The sequence below is a fragment of the Ovis canadensis genome, chromosome 2 (assembly GCF_042477335.2).
Source record: "Ovis canadensis isolate MfBH-ARS-UI-01 breed Bighorn chromosome 2, ARS-UI_OviCan_v2, whole genome shotgun sequence".
NCBI classification, from domain to species: domain Eukaryota; kingdom Metazoa; phylum Chordata; class Mammalia; order Artiodactyla; family Bovidae; genus Ovis; species Ovis canadensis.
In genome coordinates this window covers 71,625,375-71,645,727 of record NC_091246.1, presented here as the reverse complement: position 1 = coordinate 71,645,727, position 20,353 = coordinate 71,625,375, and the positions used below count along the sequence as shown (strand labels likewise).

The window sequence follows — 20,353 nt, the reverse complement described above, 5'->3', positions numbered from 1 at the left end:
TAGAGAGGGGAATCTTCCCAGTGGGCAAGAGTATACCTAGTCATCCAGGTTATGTGGAAGGAGAAATAGCCCAAGGTGAGAGCATATAGAAATTGCTATCATTGGCCAATGCCCCAACCAGTCAAGCACCTGGAAGGAAAAGGACGGTGGGAAACAAAGTCCAGGGCAAAGGCAGATGGGAATGGACATGGCAGGTGACCATTTTCACATGATACTACCCAACAAAGTGTTAGTCGCTCAGTCGTGTCCAGCTCTTTGCAACTTCATGGACTGTAGCCTACCAGGCTCCTCTGTCTATGGCATTCTCCAGGCAAGAATACTCAAGTGGGTAACCATTCTCTTCTCCAGGGGATCTTCCCAACCCAGAGATCGAACCCAAGTCTCCTGCATTGCAGGGCAGGCAGATTCTTCCCCATCTGAGCCACAGAGGAAGCCCAGTCAAAAGGCATCCACAATAACCACTGAACAACCGACCAGACAAGCTGATTCAGCCAGTTGACATTAGTGAGCTTGCAACACTAGACACTCTAGAGCTGGCCTGGTGGGTACATGAACCTAGTGGCCACAGTGAGAGGCTACATGTGGGCCAAGCAGCATGAACTCCCACTTACCAAAGCCAGTCTGACCACTGATTCCTCTGAATGTAGACTGCCGGCAACAGAAACCAGTACTGAGCCCTTGAACTGGCACTGTTTCCCAGAGACCAGCAGGTTACCTACTGATGAGTTGATGACATTGGGTTCCTATGACTCTGGAAGGGCCAGCTGTTTCTCCTCATAATTGAAATCCCCATACTTGAAATCCTATTTCAAGTATGGACTTGCTTTTCCTGCCCAAGAGCCTCAGCCAGGACCACTGTCCAGAAGCTAAGAAGCACCTGCTCTATAGTCATGGAAAACTATACAACATAGCATCTGAATAGGGAACACACTTCTCAGCAAAGGAGGTCATGTGATCCACAAGACACATTCCACACTGCTCCCCCAGAGGCAGCCATGTGACACAGCTGTGCATCGGCTTTTTAAAGGTGCAGCTGAAGCACCAACTCAGAGGCCGTAATCTACAAAAATGGGACACTGTCCTCCAGAATGCAGAATAAATCCAAGTGAGAGATCTCTATATGGTCCTTATAAGACGACAACTACACAGGCCTGGGAACTAAGGAGCAGAAGCTGGAAAGGCCCCACTTGCCTTCATTCTAAATGTTCCTCTGGGACAATCTGTGCTTTCTGTTCCTACAGCTCTGGGCTCTGCAAAGGAGACACATTCTTGGCAGAGGATAGAGCAAGAGTTCTACTGAGCTATGGATGCTTCCTGGATGTTTTGGACTCACTGTGTCCAGGACCAGCAGTGAGAAGAGGAACTCCTTCTCAGCCATGTTGGCAGGAGTGATAAACTCACCTTAGCAGGAAGAGGTAAGGCTGCTTTTCTACATCGGGGATGTGTGGGATCACTGTAGAGCCCAGATGATCCACTGAGGCGCCTCTGAGTACTTCTTAGCCCCCATGGTCACTGCAAAAGGATCTCTGTAGTTTCTTCACCTTACAAGGGTATGATTACCAGAGTCTCAGAACCTTTGATCAAAAGTTCTTTTTACCACACCTTTCTCCTGTCCATCAGTCCCTTCAGATCAGGATTTGATCAGTATTATGGCCTGAGGCTTCTGACTTAATCCTGTTCTCTCCCTCCTTGTCTTTCACAGGCTTCCCACCCCCAATATATGTCTTGGCCTTCTAATTCTATCTCTGGAAAATTTGAAGTGACATTACGGGTTTAGGTTATTGGTTAATCTTTTCTACATCTTACAATGAGGAGGAAAACTGAGTAGGTACATAGAGTAGACATCATTGTTAAGTCCTGACTTAACATTTCTATAGTTTTTAAAAGTAAAAATGGGAGAAATAGTTAGAAAATGATTCATTTATTAATGAGCTTGCTCAGAAATCAAGGAAATCACAAGTCAAAACCAGCCACTAGTTTGCAAAGGAAATATCTTTCATAAAGCCTGAAAACAAAAGTTCAGCAAAAAGTTAAATCAAAAACATGTTCATTGTTCCCATCCTTGCTAAAACCTGGTGCTGGTACCTGTTGCTTGAGGAGTTTTGTTCTATGATAGTGCAGCGTTAAGTATGATTCATAGGCTTTAAGTGATACTAACTAATCTTTGATATGATCTTTCATTAAAAGTGGTATTTTATACTACAATCAGATACACTTTTATCTTATTGATCTGATTTTTCTGTGGCTCTTAAGAGTGTCACCAAACAAAGTATAATTAGGACAAGGTCAATTTTATGTTTGGTGGTGCTGGTGGTTTGGTCACCAAGTCATGTCCAACTCTTGCGACCCCATGGAATGTAGCCCTCCAGGCTCTTCCGTCCATGGGATTTCTCAGGCAAGAATACTAGAGTGGGTTGCCATTCCCTTCTGCAGGGGATCTTCCCGACCCAGGGGTTGAATCTGGGTCTCCTGAATTGCAGGTGGTCTCCTGCACTGCAGGCAGATTCTTTACCAACTGAGCCACCATCTTATTGATCTGATTTTTCTATGGCTCTTAAGAATGTCATCAAAGAAAGTAAAACTAGGACAAGGTCAATTTTATGTCTACTACACAGTAACTGGAAATTCGGAATGCACAATTAATGTTTATATTCGTGCACTTTTTAGCAAATGTGTGGTATTGAAAGACATAATCCGCTCTACTCAGAAGCAGTTCTTTTTTTACAAAAGGAAAATGTGTTGGCAACTGCTCCGTTTCCATGGATTTATGATCCTAATAGGTCCTGAAAATAAAACCCAATCGTTGCCAAAGTCCCACTTATGTTTTACATCAATAACATGCCCTTTATCCCTGCTTATGCATTGGGAAACACAAAAAGAACATCGTTAGTTAAAAATCCATTAGTTAAAACTTTAAAGAACCGATTTGGAGGGAGGGGAGATGTGCGGGAGCTGACACCTAACACTTTATTTTTATGAAAAAGAGGAAAATTGCACAAAATAGTGACAAATTAAAAAAAAACAACGAACTTTTTCCAGAATACATTTGAAAGCATATAGTTCAAATTTAAACCATTTTCAGTATGTAATGATGTTAACTCACTGCAGGAGACCTCAAGCAATAAGAGAGATAGTTATATCTAAGAAATTCTACTTAGAGAAACAAGTGCACTTTCCATTTAATTCTCTAATTCTGGTGACCACAAAAAGAGGAACCAGAAGATTACAGGGTTTAATCCTCATTTAACTGGAAAATCAAGTCACCAACTTGAACTCCATTCCCTAAATAAGCAACTCAATTTTAGCCCCACCTTAGTGTGATCTGGGGGAACTTTCCAAATTCTCAGTGGCCAGGTCCCACTTCAGACTAATTAAATCAGAATTACTGTTGTTGGGTTGTTTTTTTTTTTTTTTAATTCACAGGTGATTCTGATGTGTGGCCAAGATTGAGATCCCCTACCTTGGATACTGCAATAATTTTAAGTTTTAGCTTACTAGTTAGAGTTATTTTAAGTTTTAAACCAGATTAAATAACAAATCTCTGCTGCTGGATGAAAGCATATTTGCCAAGTTACCTGTCATTTTACTACAGTACTGGAAAAAGAATGGAATCCAAATGCTTGGTTAACAGTATGCCTGATGGTCTTCCAGTCCTGGGGGCAGCTGCGTGACTGAGTTCTAGGTGTTTAAATAGACGGGAAACACTGCCAGGTCTTCTCCCTCTGGGGTGAAAGGATAGAGCCCTACTGGGAGGAAAAAAGTGGGTTTCATCTTTTCTCCATTCTCCTAGCCCTCAACTCTGATACAGATCTGGAAACTGAGTTATGTGTTGCAGTCAGGAAACAATAGAGAAAACAAGTCAGTCAGAAAAAGACAAATACAGTGTGATTTCATTCACATGTGGAATCTCAAAAACTTGGACTCATAAAAACAGAATAGACTGATGGTTGTCAGAGGTTGGGAGGGAAGGGAGGGCACGGAGCATAGGGGAAATGGACAGGTATTAGATATTTGAAGAATTAACTTGGTTAACTGTAAAATTATAGAAAACTTTTGTTGTTGTTGTCCTGTGAAACCACAAGATACTTCCAACTGACTCCAAACAAATCAAACACTCAAGTCAATCCTACTGTGAAATTTTTGACAGCACACAGATTGGATAAATAACATCATTAATAATAATCTCGGACTTAGGTATGTGACTTTTTTTTTCTTCTTGGTGAGAAGGCAGATGAACAGAGTTTGATGTATTGGGTTAGCTAGAAAGTTTCTTTGGGGTTTTTCAGTAAGATCAGATAGAAAACCTCAAACAAACTTTTTGGCCAACCCAACACGTTTGACAGCTACATGGATGTGTCTGAGAGGATGTGGGGTGATGCAAACTGTGGTGTTGAAAATATAAATATATCTCTTTCAGGTAGGGTGTGTACATGAAGATTTTATCATTGTTATTGGCTAGTACATACCATTCTATTTGCCTAATAGGTGCTGCAATGGACCTTCTGCCGTTCTTGTTCTGTATTCTCTCCTCTTGAGCTTTCACTAGAGGATCTGTGAATTAGAGATAGTGGTCCATAGTCAGTCATGTTGACTTTGGAGTCAGAATGACTGGATCAAAACTACTGAATGTTTCCCCCTTCTACATAACTTGAGGGAAAATACCTACTCAACTGTTTTTATGAGACTTAAAAGAGCTTATCCAAACATAATATTTAAGGCACACAGAGCTGTGTGCTTAGCAACTGTCTATGTGCTGAATAGTGCTATAGGTGTTTGGGAAGTAATGATGGTCCCTGTCCTCAAGAAGCAAAGTCCGGTGAAATACTAGTCTCAAGCCTGATGCCTTAAGAGGTGGGAAACATGTGATTTGGAAAACAGTAAAATCTGATGCTTGACACCCCTGGGATCAAGTCCTATTCCTCAACTTTCCCAGTGGCCCTTCAAACGATGTATCAGTATACCATCCTGCAGAACCTATGAAAGAGACTGCTTTTGGGAACAGGATCTTTGCAGATATGATTAAGTAAGGACCTCTGAATGAGAGCATCCTTGATTATCCTGATGGGCCCTAAATCCAAAGCCACGTGTCTTTATAATATACAGAAAACAGGAAGACATAGAAGAGAAAGGTATGTGAGGACAGAGGCAGAGACTGCAGTCATGCAGTCCAAGCCAAGGAATGCCTGGAACCGCTAGAAGCTGGAAGGGACAAACAGTGCTATCCTAGAACCTTCAGAGGGTGCACAACCTCGCTACTAGCATGATTTCCAAAACCGTGAAAAGAATAAACTATTTTGTTTGACCAGAGCAAGTTTGTGGTGTGTTTCCTCATCTGCAAGATGGGGATAACATCCTAACCAGTCTGATTTCCTAAAGCCTTAAGTGGGGTAAATACCGTCTGGAGGAACTCGCAGCGGTTTAAAATGGCAACCATTTCTTGAACGGTTATTCAAATCATTTATTGTGCCAGGCGCTTTCCATGTATGACTTAGCCAATCTATAATTTATTGATCAGGAAACCAAGGCTCAGAGAAATTGAGTGATTTGCCCAAAGCCATCCAGCTAAGAAACGGAAAGAAACCAGATCGCAATCCTAGCCAACTACCGAGATGTCCCTTTAATGCTCCCTGCTACCCTGATGGTGGGGAAGAGTGAAGGCAAAAGGAGTAGGGGACGACAGAGGATAAGATGCTTAGATAGCATCACCGACTCAACTGAACAAACTCCAGGAGGTCGCGTAGGACAGAGGAGCCTGGCGTGCTGCAGTTCATGGTATCACAGTCAGACACGGCTTAGCGACTGAAGAACGAGGAGAAGCCCGGCCAACCAAACTTCCACTTCCACAGTCGGTCAGCGTCCACCAGGAGCCGCCAGCTCTGCGGCCGGGGAGGGAAAGGGTTAATTACGTCACTTTGAGTAGCCGCCATCACGTCACTGACCCACGGATACTTTCTAGGGCCAAAACTCCCGTGGCGCCGCACTCGCGCCTCTAGATGACGTATGACTAGACGCGGACCAGTAGAAATGCCGAATTTCCGTTTTTCCGGCTATTGCCGGCCCCTTAACTCTAGCTCGGCTGAGGAAGAAGAGAAAAGGCTAGGGGGCGGAGCAAGGCGGGGAAGCGGAAGCAGCAGCGGCGGAGCCGGGACCCGCGCCTGCCAGGGCCGCACGTGTGCGGTGAGTGAGGGGGGACTCCGGCTGCTTCTGGGGGGCCTTGCTCCCTGCCCGGTGCTGGAGTCGGAGGGTTTCTGAGGTAGAGGTTTCGCCCTTGTCACCCGCCGGGCTGCTTTCTGTGGCCGTCCTTGTTGTGGGATTTTGGGGATTGACGGGAGCCTGGGGACAAGGGCGGGTGTACAGCTCCTCTCCCTACCGCGCTGCCTAGAGAGTGCTTGGTTAGCTTTTATTACCTTCAGCCTCTAAAGTCCGGGTCCGGGCTAGTTCGCTTTCAGCCTTTCTGTTGTATGTTTGCCACTCACTCACTCTGCGCCCGGTCAGGGCCAGGTGCCCAGTTTGCAGTCTGAATGTACAGTTGAAAGTTGTTAGCGCTAGGAAGAAACGAACTAGGTGCCGAGATAGGGGAGTCCAAAGAACTGATCTTAAGCCGAGACGCAGAGCGTGGCTAGGGGCATCCCTGAAATCTGGAGGCCCAGGGAAAACTACGTTCAGCCAGAGGCAGTGACTTGAGCACTGCAATGTGGGAGACCTGGGTTCAATCCCTGGTGGAAAGATCGCCTGGAGGAGGGCATGGCAACCCACTCCAGTATTCGTGGCTGGAGAATCCCCATGGACAGAGGAGCCTGGCGGGCTACAGTCTGTCGGGTCCCAAAGAGTCGGACACAGCTGAGCGACTAAGCACAGCACACAGACTGAGTTTGAAATTTTTCCTGTAAGCAGTGGGAAACTTCTGAAGGTGTTGGAGCAGGTAAATAACATGGAATAGATGTAATATTGGAAGATTAATCAGGCAGCAGGGAGTGGAATCATAGCAAATTGACTCTAACGGCAGAAAACAATCTGAACAAGAGATGAACTGTCGAATAGAGTAATGCAAGGGAAAAAGAGATGATTCCAAGACACTGGAATGTGATGGTTGGGTGTTATGGTACAGGGTCGGCAAGCAAATGCATTTTGTTACATGAAAGAAGCAAGACCCCAAAGGCCTCTACTGTCTGATTCCATTTATATGACATTTTTGAAAAGTCACAAAGCTGGAGGGTAGAAAGAAAGATCAGGTGTTGCCAAGAGAACCAGAAGAGGATGATTGCAAAGGGGCTCCACAGGGAACCTCTAGGAGTTGTGGGACAGTTCTGTAAGGTGCTGTGGTGGAGGATACATGACTGTGGGTTTGTCAAAATCAGCACTGTACACCAAAAAAAATCTTGACCCTAGGCGAATGAAAAGAAAGTCAACTGACATGCCTGGAAATGGAATGCAGACCTAAACAAAATGAATCTAACCAGTACAGATGTATATCCAGTGGTTAAGACTCCAAGCTTCCAATGCAAGGGGTGCTGAGTTCAGAGTACTGAATCCCACATGCTATGCATCGTCTGCTTCCGCCCCCCGCCACCCCGTCCCACCCCTCCAGTGACCTCACTGAAGGAGTGAAGGGAAAAGATTTAACCTAACTCTGAAAAGCAGTGTTTTGAATGGATACTGTTGGGGAAATGACAAACTGTAAATAAACATATTGTAGTTGATAAATTTGGTTTTACCAACTATAACCCTGTGGCACATGTTTAGTGTTCAAGACAGTGGTGTGAACTTAATGATACAGAGATGCAGGTTTCTTTGTACACAAAAGACTCATGTACATACATATATTACCTAGCCTTGTCTAGTCAAAAGACCAAGAAGCGGTGACACCACAGTGTCAAGCATACCTAGCCCTCAGATCTCAGTAAGAGGAATCAGGGTTCCTTGAAGAATGACTGACTTTAGGACTTGTTCAGGGATAAGGAAAGATAAACTTGAAAGAAGTGCCAGAAATTAAAGACATGCTAAGAAGAAAAAAGGATGGACCATGGTAAAAGGACACAGAAACTTAGAGATGTCAGAACTGGAATAATTTAGCAACAAAATAAAGATAATATGAGTCCATAACCCAACTAATAAAATGCCTGTGAGACTATACTGATGTAAATAAATGATTAAATAAATGGAGAGAAGGAATAAAGTTTACATACAGAAGAATTCAAAATAATAAAGGTAAAAGTAAGTAGGAAAATAGTCACCATTAAAACACCACAATAATTGCTGCAGGCAGGATCCAGTGGAGACTTAAAAAAAAATCATTGGAAGATACAGGATATTTGCATGCTCTCAAAATGTATCATCCAAAATATTAATTGCTGTGGAGATTTTACTGTATTATTGATTCAAATTCTTTAATACTCCCCACTCTTGGAAGTGGAGCTTAATTCCCCTCCTCTTCAGCTTGGGCTGAATTTAGTAACCTGCTTTTAATAAACAGTATAGAAATGGAAGCAGTAACATTACAGTGGAGACACCTGGCAAACCCTACTCTTAACCAAGTGATCAAGGTTACTAACACTAGTCACGTCGACATCATGCTTCCCCTAATGTGATGGGCTGAGAAGGGTGCTTCTTTATGGTATTCTTCCCTCAAATCTGTAATATCAGTAGATTCATGGGAAGATGTCAGACCCGCCCCCAGTGTGGGATATTCATTCTGCACAGTGCCAGTCTTGGTCATGAGAAACAAGTGGAAACTGATAAACTGTCACAGATTAGTGGAAATTACAAGAAGACTCAACTCAATGCAAGGTATGGGCTTCCCAGGTGACTCAGTGGTAAACAATCTATCTGCCAAGCAGGAAAGTAAAGTTCAATCCCTGGGTCAGGAAGATCCCCTGGAGAAGGAAATGCAACCCACTCCAGTATTCGTGCCTGGAAAAATCCCATCGACAGAGGAAGCGGGCCCCAGTCCATGGGGTCAAAAAAGAGACGAGTTAGCGATCGAACAACAACAACGAATTCTGGAATATTAATAGAAAATGGACATTAGTGGGAAAACTATCAAAATCCAAATTTAGCGTTATATTAAGGTGGTTTCTTAGTTTTGGTTAATGCATCATGGTAAGTTGTTCACATTAGGGGAAACAGGGGTATACTGTAACTTTCTGTGTATCTTTCCCAACTCTTCTCTAAAACTAAACATATCAAAATAGAAAGTTCCTGCATAGAGGAGCTGAGGGATGCAGAAGTGGTTATGAAGGCTTCAGCCAAGTGGCTGGAACCGTTCAGTTGCAAATGACTGAAGGAAATTAAGTCAGAGGCCATTCATTTTCCAGAGTGTTCTTTGGGACCCTGCTGGTCCCTTGTGATGATCCAGGAAAAAGTGGATCAACGTGGTTGGAAAATCATGCTTACTTTAGCTTGTGCTTGGTGGTTAATGGCTTAAATTAGCAAATTAAAAGAATCTAAGAATCTGATTTTCCTTAAAGAAGCCTCATTAATTATTTTCATTTAAGTGTTTCCCAAATGCCTTTCACTCCAGAACCTTTTTTTGTGTACCTGTTAATATTTTGAGAAATGTGTTGTTCTTTAATGGACAATTCTTGTCTAGAAATATCTGGAATTGTCAGGGATTCCTAACATCTACCCTAGAGGGTCAGCTTTAGATATTTTGAAATGAGTTGAACATGCAACTTTGGAAGGTACAGAAATAGACAAATAACACATAGTAACTTTTGTTCTTGATATATTCTGCTTTCAGGAGCATTGGGCAGCTGAAGGGTTATCTGTTATTTGCCCTGTGCACAGTGGGGGTCTCAATCCAGAAATAACCTGCTAGCCAGTTTCCTTTAAAGTGAAATATTCCGGATGTCAGCAGTCTTATCTTGGAGGTCTTTGAAAATCATCTGTTGCCTCTTAAAGAATAACAAACATTTGAAGTTGTTTTTTGTTTTAGCTACATTGGTTTACGTAGGGAACTTTTAGATAATATTTTGTATTATTTCATTAAATTTGAATGTGATTAAGTGTAGTGTATTGTTTGTTCCTGGTTGGGGAAATGGTAATATTGTCAGTTTCTTGTCACAGAAATCCTCCCACTGTTATAAGAAATGCAAACACTGACAGTTTGTAGCATGCTTAATGTAAATAATGATTTATTTGTAACCTTTACTGTGACTATAATGTTGCCTCCAAAACATCACTCACTAGTCAAGGTGTGTGTTCTTAGTTTCTGTATGGGTGTCTAGTTTTACTTTTTCAGTCTTAGAAATAGTGATTGTGTAGTTCCTGGACTCCTCATGGACACAGATAATTTGTCTAGCATCTGTGGTCAAGGAGTAAATGGCGCAGTGACGACTAAGGACCTTTATTGGATGAGAGCAATTTAGTGATCATTTCTGGATTTTGTTTTTGTTTTCCAGAGTTGCTATAATGGAAGTCAAAGGGAAAAAAAAATTAACAGGTAAAGGTACAAAGACATCACAAGAAAAAAGCAAATTTCATAAAAACAATGGTAAGATACTCAAAACACGCTTCCCTTGTGGTTGTTTTGTCTCTTGGAGGGAGGGTTTGGTGGGATGAGAGGGGATGTAGCAGATTCCAAGCTATTCATGGGTTTGAGTTAGGATTACTAACTAATCCTAACTGGTCCACTAACTAATCCTAGTGGACCAAGTGTCACTGTGTATGAGTGATGAATATGTTTACTGGCAAGCCAGATCTTCAGGGTTACTAATTGTGATGTCTTTACTATTCCATCAGGTGTCAGTATTGCAAACTAGAAAAGTCAGGGACTAATTTCCTAAGCAGTCTTTATGTTTTTTTTTTCTTTCAGCTAGAAATTTTGAGATATAAACCCTTTGAATTTGTCTATATGATGTACTTTCTAAGTTCTAAATGTTTGTTTTATTCTTAGACTCCTATTATGTCGTTAACCCCCAAAATACACACACACGAAGACATAAATAATATCTCATCTTGTGATTTGTGCTTAAAACAGAAATACACCTAACTGACAGTAGTGGGTTATCTCTAGAATTATGAGTAGTTTATACTATGTATTTCTATACTTTGTAGGTTTTCTATAATGAACCTATTTTATAATTTTATAATCAGAGGAAGTTTTTAAATTTTGTTGTAATTTTTTAAGTCCTTCTTTGCTCCATTTTGGGAGAAGGACAAAGTATGTTTCACTAAAAAATGTGTAATTTTCTGTAACAAATACAGCCCAGTGGATAAAAGATCCAGGCCCAGGATCATTGAACTAATAACTGTTTATTATTGTCACTAGATTCAGGTTCTTCAAAGACATTCCCCAAAAAAGTTGTTAAGGAAGGTGGCCCTAAAATCACATCTAAGAACTTTGAGAAAACGGCCACAAAACCTGGGAAAAAAGGTGTGAAGCAGTTCAAGAATAAGCAGCAAGGGGATAGAATACCAAAGAACAAATTCCAGCAGGCAAATAAGTTCAACCAGAAGAGGAAATTCCAGCCAGACAGTAAAAGTGATGGTAAGCACTGATTGCTTCAGCGTGGTTTTTGCAGAAGCCTTGGCCTGCCTGATGTGAAGGCCTGACTCATTTGAACAGACCCTGATGCTGGGAAAGATTGAGAGCAGGAGGAGAAGGGGATGACAGGATGAGATGGTTGGATGGCATCACCGACTCAATGGACATGAGTTTGGGTAGGCTCTGGAGTTGGTGACAGACAGGGATGCCTGGCATGCTGCATTTCATGTGGTCGCAGAGTTGGACACAACTGAGCGACTGACCTGAACTGACCTGAACGAACCATTGTGCACAGGGACTCATGAAGTCTGTTAGAGACCTTCTGTTCTTGTTCCGTGACAGGCAGTATCTCTGGTGGAGATGGGAAGGTGGTAGATGGGATTAAATAAACAACAGAAAGCATCTTCTCCATTTTCCAGAGTTGCTACTGGTGTCTTCATTTTTATTTTCCAGAGTTGCTATTAGTGTCTTATTTATTTTTACAAAATTTTCCTCTAGTGCTTAGAATTCCTAGGCCCTTTCTAAATTCCCCTGGCTGTGGAGTTAGGCTAAGTAGTAATGGGCTTTATACATTGGAATCTCAATGAAGCATTCCTTTCTGTAGGCTAACATTAATGAACTCATTCATTTAGCAAACAAATACTTGAGTTTTCTGCACACTGTCATCAAGAGACAGTGAAAAGAAATTAATAACCAGTGAGGGTACAAGCCCCAGGTTATCAGTATGGAAGCCAGCCTTAAATAACCAGTGTCCTGGTGAATGAGAAACATGTAGATACTGCTCTCATAGAGCTTAGGCCATTCTAAGAGTATCAGCTTATCATATGGCTCAGACCTGGTAAACCGTTCCAGAGAAGGTATATAATACACGTGATAGATTTGACTTGAACTGGTGCAGGCTAGGTTGCTAACTGATTAGAAGTGTTGGCCAGGCTCTTCTTTGTCTGTTGAGAAAAACTACTACTCTCTTCATCATGATAATGTTCAAGGGGTGGTCTCTAACTCAGAGCGTTGCTGTCTGTTGTACAACCTGCCCTTGCTGTGCATCTTGCTGACCTGCAGGTGCCTTCTGTGCAGCGTCAGGAGACTTTCTCTGCTGTCTTTCATTCCCTTTCTGACACTGCCCTTTTGCTGCCAACTGAGACCACTGCTGAAGGGCCTTCTTAGTCCAGTCCTTAAGCCCTGGTCCTTGTTCTCTGCTCTGCCTAGGGTTGCTCGTTGGAGGGACAGCAGTCTTAAGACAGAGACGTAGGGAGAGAGGAAAGGAGGGAAATTTTCATTATTTCTCATGAGGCCTGAAGGATTTTTTCATTGTCTAGCCCTTTTCTCTTTTCCACTTTTCTTCCAGTTTCTATTGCTTATCTACTCTTACCTTGCTTCTCTCATAGATCCTAATTCTTCCTTTCCACACTGGTATTCTTTTTTTTTTTTTTTTTAATTTTCTAATTTTTTGGCTGTGCTGGGTCTTTATTGTGATGTGCGGGCTTCTCTTATTGCAGCCCACGTTGTAGAGAGCATGAGCTATCCAGTTACAGCTCACAGGCTTAGTTGCCCAACAGCACGTGGGATTCCCTGACCAGGGATCGAACCCATGTTCCTTTCATCAGAAGGAGGATTCTTAACCACTGGACCACCAGGGATGTCCGTACACCGACATTCTTGATACCTGCATTTTAAGTACACACGCATTAAAGAGTGGCTCTCGTTCCTTTTGCTATAGGAGATAAGTTCCCCGCATCTCAAAGTGGAACTCTGATTTTCTCATTTTAATACCAGCAACTGAGGGGGACTGGACACTAGTCATTCCCAAAATTGGTTATATCTACTGCAGCCCAACATGGCATATGTCAAGGGTGCCCAGATATTTTTACAATTAAATGAACTGTGGATCAGTTACTATCCTCTGCTGTATAGTACATGATGTCCTAATATTAATAGTAAATATACCTCTGTTGCCTGTAATCCTCTGTTACTAGATTGGGAATAAGTAAGTGAGCAGTAAGGGGAGTAAAATGCATTGTAGTATATGATATGCCATTAAAAATTACATTCTTGAGGAATATTTAGTTTCATGGAAGAATACTTATAGTATAATAATGTTTAAGTAAAGATATCAAGGAAATTAATATGAAATATGTGTGGGGGAGAAGACAAGAAGGAAATGAAATTTTAGTCTCTAGGTTTTAAGATTATAGGAGAATTTTTTTTTTTTTAATATATTTTCTAATCAGAGAAGGGGCAGTATCTAGAAATAACTAATTCTCCTAAGGGTTCTTTGCAGGGTACTCATGTAAATAATACCCATCTTATTAAGTTGTTCTTTGTTTGGTCTCACTGGGATTTTTTAAAAAATTCAATTAATAAGTTGCTTAGATTGTGAAGATAAAAAAATAAGCAGTAGAAAGATACTTTTATAGCATGACCCTAGTTGTAGAGAACTTAGAAAATTTCACTGTGCATTGTCATGAGTAACAGACAGCAGAGAATAAAGTTTCAGAGCCATATCTGGGTTTACATCCTGTCTCTGCCACTTAGGAGTTACGTGACCTTGGATAGGTAGCTTATCTGCCCAGTATCTTTCTTTCCCTGACATGAGAGGGAATAATAACAATACCCACCTCCCAGAGCTGTTGTAAAAATTACTTAATATGTAACAGCATTCAGAATAGTGAATTTGTGACTATTGTTTTTCCTATGTTAACTTGGACTAATTTCTGTTTTCATTGAGAATTGACTATACCTAATGTCCAATGATCTTTATGTTCTAAAGTAAAATTTTATTTTCACAATGGAAAAAGATGCTTAAAAATTTTTAATTGCTTTTATAATCCTTTTAGTTTCCTTTTTTTTTTCTTAATAGGTGTCCTATTAAGAATCAATTTGTTGAGTGAATGAACAGTTGGTGTCCACCAAATTTAAAATGTGTAAACTGCTCGGAAAATGAAATAAAGTTGAAGTTGATAGGGAATGATTTTCCCCCTTCTAGTTCCCACAATGAGTATTGATCTTGATTACTAATTGCCATAGGTCCAAATTTGCTCTGTGTTTATGGCACTGAGAATGTTAAGTGTAATTGAAACTAATTTCTGTAATGACTAGAGTCAGCAGCCAAGAAACCCAAATGGGATGAATTCAAAAAAAAGAAGAAAGAACTAAAGCAGAGCAGGCAACTCAGTGATAAAACCAACTATGACATCGTCATTCGGGCAAAGCAGATCTGGGAGATCTTAAGAAGGTAATGACGTCTTTATTGAGCCCTTGGAGATGATGGAGGAGTAACAGTGTACTTTGTAAATAGTGAGATGTCCTAAAATAAATGACATAGCACTCCGATTATTTAGGGAGTTTTCATAACACTCCAGGAAAGGCATCACTGTCTGGATGTGTGCCCTTTACAGAAATGCGTGGAATCATTAGGATGGCATCAAGATCTGCTTAGGAAACTGTATGAGAGTTAAAATGGATTTGATGTCCTTCCTGAGAAATTTCTGAGAAAATGGAGGATAGTTCTTTTTGTCTAGGTTTTGAAATACTTGAGTATTTGGACTTGTTTTATTATTTGCTTTGCTTTGAAGTTCTGGCTGTTAAGATTTAGATTGATGCATGAAATTATACCTTGTGAAATGAGTTTCTGCCTTTGAGAAAATTACTTTTCTCTAGCTGCTCTGGAATAGTAATTTTAACGTCAAAGGTTTGCTTTCTTCGAAGGGAAGATCATACTGAACTGCATGAATGTACACTGGTATGATTTTTAGTTTTGTGTGTTTAAAATAAAGTCTTTACTTAGGCTATGTTCCCTGCCTCTTTTATAGAAAAGATTGTGACAAAGAGAAACGAGTGAAGTTAATGAGTGATTTGCAGAAGTTGATTCAAGGGAAGATTAAAACTGTAAGTAGGGCGTACTCATAGTTGCAATTTTAAGAACTAAAGTGACTCACTCTCAGTAAAGGGTAGTTGATTATTTATTACAGATGAAATTGTTTCTGTTTTTAATGTATTTGGCTTCAGTTTTCAAATACCTTTTATAATCTCTCTGAAAAATTTAATAGAGACCTTACTGCTGGGAAATTGCAAAAAGACTATCAAATATTTGGCTGTTCATTTTAAAATAATTTATTTAAAATAAATCAGTGTTCTCTTGGCTTGGCTGTTAAAGAATCTGCCTGCAATGTGGGGGACCTGGGTTTGATTTCCTGGATTGGGAATATCCCCTGGAGAAGGGAAAGGCTACCCACTCCAATATTCTGGCCTGGAGAATTCCCTGGACTGTATAGTCCATGGCGTCTCCAAGAGTCAGACACAACTGAGTGACTTTCGCTCACTCAGTGTTCTCTTAAAGTTATCTCAGGGAATTTATTAGTTCAACAGTGTTTGTTAGAATCTCTTGCTATGAACTCTGTAGTTCTAAATGCTGGCTATTTTGAGTGTGCAAAGCAAATATATTACTTTCTTCCTTGCTTTTATAAGCATTGTGCAAAGGATCTTTAAAATATAGTAGATTTGGGAGTTTTAAAGTGATTTTCATTATTGCTGTTTAATCCTGTTTTAGAGTAAACTTCTATTGATTCTTGTGTATTTGGATAAATGCTTAGTGATATTTGGGCTTCCCTGATGGCTCACAGACGGTAAAGAATCCAGCCTGCCAATGCAGGAGATGTGGTTTCAATCCCAGGAGAAGGGAACAGCTACTACCCACTCCAGTATTCTTGCCTGGAGAATTTCGTGAACTGAGGAACCGGATGGGCAACAGTCCATGGGGTTGCTGAGTTGGAGATGACTAAATGGCTAACACTTTTACACTTTTAGTGATACTCACTTGTAAGCCAAGAGACTCAGTATCTTTGGAGACCCTGAGGGCCTGCCTTTGTCGTACCATGTACATAGGTCTAAACAAACGCTGTATTGAAATTTGAAGGACTGTCTTGCAATAGCAAGTTTCCAGCTGCTGCTTTCTTAAAGCCAGCAAGCTCTTTTTAGGATAGAACTACTCATCTCTAACAGTAACCTCCTATGCTAAATTTATAAATAATGCACGCTTAAGATCCTTCTCATTTACCCTTAGGTTATTGTTACAACTGATGCCCATGGATTTGGGAGTTAATCTGTGCCTTTAGACAAGACAGCCCATTTATTCTAAGACTCTTGAGAGTCCCTTGGACTGCAAGGAGATCCAACCAGTCCATTCTGAAGGAGATCAGCCCTGGGATTTCTTTGGAGGGAATGATGCTAAAGCTGAAACTCCAGTACTTTGGCCACCTCATGCGAAGAGTTGACTCATTGGAAAAGACTCTGATGCTGGGAGGGATTGGGGGCAGTAGGAGAAAGGGACGACCGAGGATGAGATGGCTGGATGGCATCACGGACTCGATGGACATGAGTCTGAGTGAACTCCAGGAGATGGTGATGAACAGGGAGGCCTGGCGTGCTGTGATTCATGGGGTCGCAAAGAGTTGGACACGACTGAGCGACTGAACTGAACTGTGGGCCAGCAGTTATGGTAACCAGTGCATACTTTGTATCCTGTAGCTTAGTCTTCATCCCTATTAGACAAGGGATTAGAACTGGTAAACAGTGTACCTGAAGAACTATGGATGGAGGTCCGTAATATTGTACAGGAGGCAGTGAACAAAACCATCCCAAAGAAAAAGAAAAGCAAGACAGCAAAGTGGTCATCTGAGGAAGCCTTACAAATAGCTAAAGAAAGAAGAGAAGCGAGAAGCAAGGGAGAAAGGGAATAGCATATCCAACTAAACACAGATTTCCAAAAAACAGCACAGAGAGACAAGAACGCCTTCTTCAATGAACTGTACTTGAAACTAGAAGAAAGCAACAGAAGGGGAAAGACTAGAGATCTCTTCAGGAAAACTGGAAATATCAAAGGAATATTTTACCCAAAGATGGGCACAATAAACGACAGAAACAGTGGAGACCTAGTAGACATTGAAGAGGTCAAGAAGTGTTGGAAAGAATACACGGAAGAAAGGTACAAAAAAATCTAAGTGAACCAGATTGCTGTGATGATGTGGTCAGTCACCCAGAGCCAGACGTTCTGGAGAGCAAAGTCAAGTGGGCCTTAGGAAGCACTGCTGTTAGTAAAGCTAGTGAATATGATGGAATGCCAGTAAAACTATTCAAAACCCTAAAGGATGATGCCATCAAAGTGTTACATTCAATATGTCAGCAAATCTGGAGGACCCAGCAGTGGCCACAGGACTAGAAAAGGTCAATCCTCATCCCAGTTCCCAGGAGGAGTAATACTCCAGAATGTCCTAACATCAGACAGTTGCACTCATCTCCCATGCTAGTAAGGTCATGCTTAAAATCTTGCATGCTAGGCTTCAGCATTATGCGGACCAAGAATTTCCAGATGTCCAAGCAGGGTTTAGGAAAGGAAGAAGAATCAGAGACAAAATTGCCAACATTTACTGGATCATAGAGATCGGGAATTCCAGAAAAACATCTACCTCTGTTTCATTGACTACGCTGAAGCCTTTGACTGTGTGGGTCATAACAAACTGGAAAGCTCTTAAAGAGATGGAAATACCAGATCATCCTACCTGTCTCCTGAGAAATGTGTATGCGGTATGGAACAAGAAGCAAGTATGGAACAACTAATTGGTTCAAGGTTATGAAAGGAGTATGACAGGGCTGTCTGCTGTCACATCATGAGATGTGATATATGCTGAGCACATCATGAGAAATGGCAGGCTGGATGAGTTACAGGCTGGAATCAAGATAGGCGGGAGAAACATCAACAACCTCAGATATGTGGATGATACCACTCTAATGGCAGAAAGCCAGGAGAAGCTAAAGAGCCTCTTGATGAAGGTGAAGGAGGAGAGTGAAAGAACCGGCTTAAAACTAAATATTAAAAAAACTAAGATCATGGCATCTGGCCCCATTACTGCATGGCAAATGGTGGGGTGGGCAGGGAGTGGAGAACAACAGCATCTGGGCTCAAAGATATTCCAGAGTCGTAAGGATAGCAAGTTTCTTAATTTCACATAAACTTACTTTAACCTATAAATATCTAATAACACCAACTCACTTTAAAATCTATATCAGAAAAATAATTTAAACCACGTACATTGGTTGCATACTAGGTAATCAATATATGCACAAAACAGCCTAATTTAAAAAAATAATAAATCTATTTATTTATTTGTTTATGGCTGCACTGGGTCTTCATTGCTGTACCTGAGCTTCCTCTAGTTGGGACACACAGGGGCTACTGTAGTGGTGGTGCAAAGGCTTCTCATTGCAGTGACTGCTCTCGTTGCAGAGCACGGGCTCTAGGCACATGGGCTTCAGGAGTAGCCCCTCTCAGCTCTAGAACACAGGCTCAGTAGTTGTCACACACGGGCCTAGTTGTCCCACAGTGCGTGGGATCTTCCCAGACCTGGGATTGAACCCATGTCGCCTGCATTGGCAGGTGGATTCTTAGCCACTGGACCACCAGGGAAATCTTAGACTGATTTTTAAAAATTATTTTTTAAATTTTTTTCAAAAATGTCTATACAGATCTCCCTTAAGCAAATTCTTCTGCAATCTGTGACTTTGATGAAGATACACTTTTACCTTCTGATTTGTTAGAATTTAAAAATTTAAAGACAGACTTAGCAACAGGTAATAAGCACTATTAAAATAGACTAGTATATAAAAAGTAATAGTGCATGACTGATTATCTGTGGTTATTGCTTTAGAAAATTGATCAGAAAGTCCGTCAATGAGGATCTAATCCATCCAGTAGTTGTGAGGAGGTTAAGGTTAGAGAATCAGATTTGAAATACTTTTCTAGGAATATAACTGGATGTGTATTCAGGAATTATAATGAAAATGTGAGAAATGGAGTGATTAGCTCATAATGTAATTGCCAGTGTGTATCTGGATATAATTATTTATGTAGGAAGACTTTGGTTGCCAGAGCCAAACATTCCTAGATCATTTATATTAAAAAATCATAGCGTAATAGAATTTTTGCACTGGAAAATCCCTCTTTTAGGGAAAGTAACTGTCAGAGAAATGAGAAATACAGTATGTATAATCACTGTACAGATTTGCTTTGGTTTTAATTATAATGATAAAATCTTACAAAATAGTTAAATCCAGTCCTATCTCAATGCCATACAGTAGCCAGCAAAACCAAAGAGTGCCACTCTGAACAATTAAGAATTTTACTCCCAAGTAACGTAGATCTGATTAGCCATGAAGACCCTTTTGTTTTTTTTTCACGAGGAGTTGTAAAAGAGGGAGCAATACAACATAATATGATAGAAACATACATTTTCAGGGAGAATTTGTCTAAAGGCCCCAACTGTTTTCCTACAGATTGCATTTGCGCACGATTCAACTCGTGTGATCCAGTGTTACATTCAGTTCGGCAATGAAGAACAAAGGAAACAGGCTTTTGAAGAACTGCGAGGTATTTCTTATATGTATTTTGTAATCATTGGTATAAAGTTGCTTGTTTTCTCTTGAAATACTCAACACTGTGTTGAAAAAGAATTCTGCTGAGGAATAGCAGAGTGTCCTCTGCAGGACCTTTTCTGTTTTGTTTGTTTTTTTGCCTGGGACAGATAAGGAGCTATTTGTTTGTGTTCCAAGGATTGTGTGTTCAGTTCTCCCCTTGTTTCTGGAGGTTACCCAATCATTGTAACGTATTTTGTTTTTCAGGTGATTTGGTTGAGTTAAGTAAAGCTAAATATTCCAGAAATATTGTTAAGAAGTTTCTCATGTATGGGTGAGTTCTTTTATTTATAAAATATTTTAATTCGTTTTTTTTAAGATTTAGATAACCTATTGTGTGCAAATAAATGTTTCTTAAAAATCTGTGACCATAATAGTAGCCTTAAGCAGATGCTGGTAATG

At 40.8% G+C, this 20,353-nt stretch overlaps 1 protein-coding gene and 1 long non-coding RNA gene across 5 annotated transcripts in view; one reads left to right on the top strand and one right to left on the bottom strand.

Moving 5' to 3' along the window:
- The first annotated feature begins 1,241 nt into the window (after nt 1–1,241).
- The window catches only part of PUM3 (pumilio RNA binding family member 3), a 45,377-nt gene continuing 26,265 nt past the window's right edge, over nt 1,242–20,353 (top strand). Inside the window, exons 1-7 of one of the 4 annotated variants that reach the window (XM_069576470.1) lie at nt 1,242–1,415; nt 10,401–10,492; nt 11,270–11,488; nt 14,585–14,720; nt 15,298–15,373; nt 19,814–19,907; nt 20,159–20,225. In XM_069576470.1, the coding sequence (XP_069432571.1) occupies nt 10,411–10,492; nt 11,270–11,488; nt 14,585–14,720; nt 15,298–15,373; nt 19,814–19,907; nt 20,159–20,225 (674 nt within the window). In that variant the 5' untranslated portion in view covers nt 1,242–1,415; nt 10,401–10,410. Of the gene's footprint in view, nt 1,416–6,006; nt 6,923–10,400; nt 10,493–11,269; nt 11,489–14,584; nt 14,721–15,297; nt 15,374–19,813; nt 19,908–20,158; nt 20,226–20,353 lie in introns of those variants that run through there. The other 3 variants (XM_069576468.1, XM_069576469.1, XM_069576471.1) reach the window with 3 other exon arrangements.
- On the bottom strand, nt 1,906–5,909 carry LOC138433574 (uncharacterized). The gene is made up of 3 exons (XR_011254363.1): nt 5,716–5,909; nt 4,467–4,551; nt 1,906–3,746 (listed from the first exon to the last, which is right to left on the bottom strand). It is a non-coding gene; the product is annotated as an uncharacterized lncRNA (long non-coding RNA).